The sequence below is a fragment of the Daucus carota genome, chromosome 2, assembly GCF_001625215.2.
Source record: "Daucus carota subsp. sativus chromosome 2, DH1 v3.0, whole genome shotgun sequence".
Taxonomy (NCBI): Eukaryota; Viridiplantae; Streptophyta; class Magnoliopsida; order Apiales; family Apiaceae; genus Daucus; species Daucus carota.
Genome location: NC_030382.2, coordinates 32,992,457 through 32,998,978, shown reverse-complemented (window position 1 = coordinate 32,998,978; position 6,522 = coordinate 32,992,457). Strand labels below are relative to the sequence as shown.

General features: G+C 34.3%; 1 protein-coding gene across 1 annotated transcript; it reads right to left on the bottom strand.

The window, feature by feature from the left end:
* Nucleotides 1-987: 987 nt before the first annotated feature.
* Nucleotides 988-4,737, bottom strand: LOC108207916 (protein CUP-SHAPED COTYLEDON 3). The gene is made up of 3 exons (XM_017378347.2): nt 4,252-4,737; nt 2,430-2,695; nt 988-1,589 (listed from the first exon to the last, which is right to left on the bottom strand). Exons 1-3 carry the CDS (start codon nt 4,418-4,420, stop codon nt 1,206-1,208), a joined length of 819 nt encoding a protein of 272 aa, XP_017233836.1. The 5' UTR covers nt 4,421-4,737; the 3' UTR covers nt 988-1,205.
* Between the last annotated feature and the right edge of the window lie 1,785 nt (nt 4,738-6,522).

Here is a 6,522-nt window from a genome sequence, read left to right as displayed (position 1 = left end):
GCTTGCTGATTTTTGACTCTACATTCATCCTCGGTATGGTTGAATTTCTTACAATAAGTGCATTGAGTTTTTCCTTTGTACCAGCAATTCTTTTCAGCATGATTTGTTTTCTTGCAAATCGAACATGGAGAAAATTTGGCTTTTCTCTCAAATTCTTTGAAGTTGCTAGGAATACACTTTCTAGGTGCTCCTCCTCTTTTATTTTGTTTGAATGATGAAGCTTTATGTTTTGACTGAAAAGCTCCTTCACCCGATGTTTCATTTCTTTTTGACATCCTATCCTCGTGGATTTGTAAGGATGCTATCAACTCCGAGATAGTTAACTGCGTGAGATCCTTAGATTCTTCTATCACAGTCACCATTGTATCAAATTTCTCGGACAAACTAACCAGTATTTTTTCAACAACTCTTTGGTCAGTAATATTATCACCATTTGATTTTAATTCATTCACTAACTTTATAATTCGAGAAGAGTAATCCTTAATTACCTCTCCATCTTTCATCTTGAGATTCTCGAATTCACGTCTCAAATTCTGAAGCCTTATTTTTGTCGTTTTCTCATTTCCCTCGAATTCAGCTTTCAAGATGTCCCATGCTTGTTTTGCTGAGGTAACATTCATTATTCGGGGGAATATTGTATCTGTTACTGCAAGATGAATTTTGGCTAATGCCTCTGCATCTCTTTGTGGCCAATCAACCTGTGTTGATGCCTGTGTCGATGTGGTGGTGGCTTCAGTTGCAACATTTTGAGGTATGCCAGTTTCTACAACATTCCATAAGTGTGGGCTTGCTTGTAGAACCACCTTCATTTTAATACTCCAGAATTTATAGTTTTCTCCATTAAAAATGGGAATAACTTGTTGTTGAGAAAATGACATATTTATATATTATATTGCGGAAGTATGATATAGGCCTTTTGATCTTGAGGCTCTGATACCAAAATGTTGGGTATTTGAGTTAATTGCTAATAGTGCTGAGAAGATAAAAGAGTATAAAATATATGTAAAAATATATATCTCTTCAACTTGATTACAACAATTTGTATGAACCTATTTATACTTACAGGATGACATACAAAATTAGAAAATAAATTATACATCATTACTATCTAATGGTAGTTAACAAATAATCTTTTTAAACCATATATAAATTAGTGGTTTTTATTTAATATTAAATTTACTAAAAATATGGATGTTCTTCATTATTCAATAATCTCCTATATCGGCTTCCTCGAAGTTCATATTGAACAAGAATCTGTAATGATCTTGATCATCACGCCCCTTGGAGTTCGTCATCATGATATCATTAACACAAGCAAGAGTAGTACTAGTATTGGTATGAACTTGATGAGATAAGTGAAGGAAATTAGGGTTCAGTGATGGAAATTGTAGGAGATTATTAGGGTTCTGGTGGGGTGGGGGGACTGGGGCAGTGATTTGATTATTATATTCTTGGTTTTGAAAATAGCCAAGAGGTAGAATGTGGTTAGAGAAAGGAGAAGTGTCACGAGCTGTTGTGTCCTGTGGGCTCAGTTGGTTGGTATTCTCTGTCTTTGCCTTGTGAAATACTCTACACAACACCCAGTCCTCCTGGTTTATATATCAGGGAACCTTTTAGTACACGCACATTTCAAGTTATGCCCTAATTAAATAACACATAAGTGAACATCAATTGTTGTACACACATTCAAATTTTACTGACTTAAGAATAATTGTATTAATGAGAGTCCGTATGGAAACATGCATTTCAATTCTATTAATGATGGATTTCAAATGACAAAATTTGAGTTGTCGTTTCAAATTCTCACATTTATATTAATATTTGAATGTCTGGATATCAAATGAAATTTAAATCCAAATTCCCCGAACAAGTTATATGGTCAAATCCTGAATTTCAAATAAAATCCAGGTTCCCAAACAAACCATTAAAAAAATTGTAAAAAGATTTAAGGTTAGACTCTCTGATACCACGCATCAGTACATGTATATACAGTAAACCACATGCAAATCTAGCTAGTGCATATATTTCTGTGTTTGCTTTACATATTTTGGCTTGTCAAAAGAGGTTGTAAGATTTAACCCTACATCAATTGTCTAAAGTCATCTTTTTAATAATAGTGTAAAGATGCTGATAAAGTGTATCATTTTCTAAATGCACAGAGAAGAAGAGTTGGATATGTCTCTGCTTTTCAATGGATTTTCCCAGAAGTTTCTTGCAAGAAATTAAAAGTCTGCTTTTCAATCAATCTTTCTCTATGTTTCAAGTAGGTAACACAGACAAATAATTTCAGCTTATTAATTCAAACAATTCAGATGGATAATTGAATTATTTGACATGTGATGGTGCATGTGACACTTAAATCAAATAATTTTTTTTTAGATGTGACATGAAAATCAGGGGACAGATTTAATAGGAAAGAATCTTAGTACCTTAGGTGGGAGATGTGGGCTTTCAAGACGAAATTCATGCATGATCCAACCAGTCTTGATCCCATTTGGAGCTCTATTTTTGTAAAACACCAAAGTCTTTCTCATCCCTACAATTGCACCAGTATTTGGATCAGCCACTGTCCGATCCTTTCCGGTGGCTTTCCAGTACCCCGACGTGGTAGCTCGATTGGTCCGAAAGCCCGTGGCGTATTTCCGGTCTCTAAAGCTAAAGAAGTACCACTCTGTTGAATTCAGCTTTGCTACCTCTGCAAAAGTAAATTAAATCATATATACGATCAATTTAATTCTGCATGTTTAAATCAATTACTTTTTCGAGTGGATAAACACTATATATATCAGATATGTTAACTAAATAAGCATGGATTATTCGAATTAAGATGTTACAGCATATAAATAATTTCTACTATTCCTAGCTTTATGCTAAAGTTGTGATAGAGCATGGACCCTCATAGATTGATTTTTGACTAAATCTCAACTTTTCTACTTCATACAGTAGAATAAATAATTTCTGGGGAATTTTGTGCTTGTATTCGGACGTGAATAGATTTAGAAGATCTAAAAATCCTGCATTGTGTCGTTTTCGAATAAAAATGCACAGAAGAAATTAATATGGGGCAGATTGAAATAATTGAACTAGCTGTACTTACAGTGTAAGTATTATCAATTATAGTTAACACGACAAATGCTATGAGAATATTTGGAGCAAATTAATACAAATGGATAAACATGTAAACGTGATGTCTGTCAGCTTCTGCAGAGATGTGTATGTGGTGCGTGTATATACTCAGAGTATATTACAAGAAGACAGCATATATATGCATATATGTAAGCAAGTACTCAAAATTATTGTTCCCTAATATAAGATAGATGCGCCTAATATTTATTGCTTTACTCCTCAAACTCCTCCCATAATGGAATGATAGCAAGTAATTAATTGAAATTGTGCAGTAGTTTAGATAATTACATACTCCCTATGTCCCATTTTACATGTAAAAGGGGACGGTGGGAGTATATTGAAAGCCTGGATAAGTTGAGTGGAACAAATATTTGAGCTTTTATTTTCGACGAAGAAGCTGATTTAGTTGGAGGTTGAAATATTTTAGGCACAGACAGACAAGAAACTGGAGAAGGGAGCTTCACACACACAAAATAATCAGTTTCTTATATTCATTTTTTGTTTGATATATTATAATCTTTCTGTACCAAAGAATTATCAGGAAATCTATGTAACGAGAACTAATTTTAATGGCCGACCTCAGATAGAAAATATCCACAACTAGAGTCAATCGGCTCAATGATTATATATCGACTTACTACATATCGGAAAAACCCGGACCCATATACACATATGTTCGCACACTGTTTTGTAGATAATATATATGATTAATTATCCGAGCCATCGTCTACTAGATTCTCCGAACAAAGAAGATGAGTATAGGCTCCAACTGATGAATGAACATCAATTAAACACAAAATCAACATCTTTCCTTTCCTGAGATTCCCACTATGAGGGCTACAGTTACATACACTAACGAAAGCATATGCAGACATGTATAACATATATACCCCTCGTAGTTCCGCACGTTCTAAGGACCATGTAACTAATTTGGTTTGTATTGGAGTAATTATATCTATATACACGCACGCACATGTCAGGTTGCAACCCCCTCTGATTCTTCTACCTCTTCGTATAATTCCATTATGGCATCTGGCTAGTGGCTCAAAATTAAAATATCGATGATCCTAAATCAAATAACAGAAAGACACAGAAAATAAGCGATACGAAGAATAGCATACGTACCCGGAAGTTGCCATGGCTCACATGTATGGAGATCGATTTCCACTAGAGTACCCTTGAGAACTTCTTCGTTTGTAATCTTCTTGTGAAGATAATGGCACACTAATTCCTCGTCGCTGGGATAGAACCTGAACCCTGGTGGAAGCTCTGCACCAATATCCCTTAGCCCCATTTATATATGTTGTTTTAATTCTGAAAAGAGAACTTAAGGGTGATATTTGATGATAAACTATGTTTAACAGAATATAATCTATGAGCTTATGACTCTTAAGATTATATTCTTGATTTGTAAGAAATTGGTGGACAATTGAGGTATCTGAGAATGGTTTTGTATGGACTAATACAAAGCTTTTTAATACTTTAAGACTAAATATACCTCGACTATTATTTATATATATAAGAGAAGATATGCATGATGTATATACATATTTTCTGTGAGTGATCTTGTGTACGCGTGGGAGCGAGAGAGGGAGAGAGATGAGTAACGTTAGCACCTAAAATGTCTTGCAACCTGTCTATTCGTATAATTATTGGATGCCCCCAGTGTAAACGTGTGAGCCCGTGTAGGTACTTAATAATTATTCCGGTTATTTTCGAGAAAACCCAAACTAGCAAGATATCTTCACGGGTACTTAGCAGCAAGATGTGTCAATAAAATCGGATAAAATGGAACCAAAGGACTACTTTTCACTTTATTAAAAAAATATAACACACCATTACTTGGCTAGGTTTGGTGTTGATTGCATACGTATAGAAGATACTAATATGCGAACATATATCTGATAATTTGTTAACAATTTAATTACATTATTGAAATTATGGAGAGCGGAGAGTTTACGGATTTTCGAAGATAAATACGCCTATGCATGTGATTATTAAAATGAGAAGCTTCTTAAAACTTAGACGGTGTTTATCTGGATGGAATGAAATCAGGTGAATAAGATTAAACTTTTACTTCAAATTGGAAGTGATGAAAGAAAATTTATATAATTTTGACTTCTTCGAATCATTACATTCAAACTATTTAAACTAGAAATCTAATCCACGTGTTAAGAAGGAATGTTCATCTACAGCTTCAAGATCATATTTCATACCATCACTACAAGAAAACGGGTTAAAACCGACCGATTAAAACCGACTGCCTAGACATTGCAGCACTAAAACCGACCGATGGTCGCGTGGTCGGTTATAACGCGTCAAAGTAACTAAACGACGGCGTTCTGCGTGGCAACATATAAAACTGACTGTATACGACGATCGGTTATGAGTATGACATGGCACAAGCATAACCAACCGTTTTCTGTGGTCGGTTATGCTTTCTGCGAAAAAATAATAAGAAATTAATTTAAATAAAAATATTTGTACTTCAGTCCCTGAAAACGACGTCGTTTTTTGTTTGATACTAAAACCGACCGCCCGGTCGGTCGGTTTTAGCCTACAGCTTTTAAATTTACTTTAGCTAGTAATGAGCTCCCCATTCACTTCAAATAAAATCAAAAGAAGAACACAAGCACTAAAGTGGAGAAGAAATATTGCTTACAAACATTTGATGTAAGTTTTTTTCATTTCTTTTCATTAAATGTGTGTGTGGTGGGTGTGTTAAATGTGTGTTATTGTATTATGATGTATTAATTGTGTGTGATGGAGAAGAATATTTACATTGAATGCATTTGTATTAAATGTATGAAATCATTTGTATTATGTGTGTATGTATTACATGTGTGTGTTAAATGTGATATTACGTGTGTGTTAAATGTATGTGTTATTATATGTGTGTGTTAAATGTACGTGTGTGTTAAATTTGTAGATGACAAACTTGGATCGAAGTTGGATTAGTAATCAAGTGCAAAGTGATAAAATTTCGTTGATTCCGGAATATAGGAATGGTGTAGAAACTTTTTTAAAATTTGCAAGTGAAAATGGAATGGGAGAAGATGGTACAATGAAGTGTCCTTGTAAACGTTGTAGGAATTTGAATTGGCTAAATATCAACGATGTTAGATTTCCTTTACTTGCTAAGGGGATGCTTGAGGGTTATACCGTTTGGACATCACACGGTGAAGATAGAGGAAGAAAATATAGTCGAACATCACATCATCGTTATTGTGTTCGGGAACCTCCGAGGGTAGAACAACCGATAGATTTGAATGCGATGTTACATGATTTTACCAGTGAAAATTCTGAATTTTATAACAACGTGGATACGGGAACTGGTAATGTAGAAGAAGTTCCAAATGATAGTACAAGAAAATTGTATGAGGTGATTGTTGAAAA

What these genes read in the sequence shown, in the direction of transcription:
- LOC108207916 (XM_017378347.2), bottom strand. Translation starts at nt 4,420, where the DNA reads ATGGGGCTAAGGGATATTGGTGCAGAGCTTCCACCAGGGTTCAGGTTC. An exon ending in TGAGCCATGGCAACTTCCGG is followed by an intron (nt 2,696 to 4,251) that starts GTACGTATGCTA and finishes TTACTTTTGCAG; the next exon opens with AGGTAGCAAAGCTGAATTCA. An exon ending in GCCCACATCTCCCACCTAAG is followed by an intron (nt 1,590 to 2,429) that starts GTACTAAGATTC and finishes TATATAAACCAG; the next exon opens with GAGGACTGGGTGTTGTGTAG.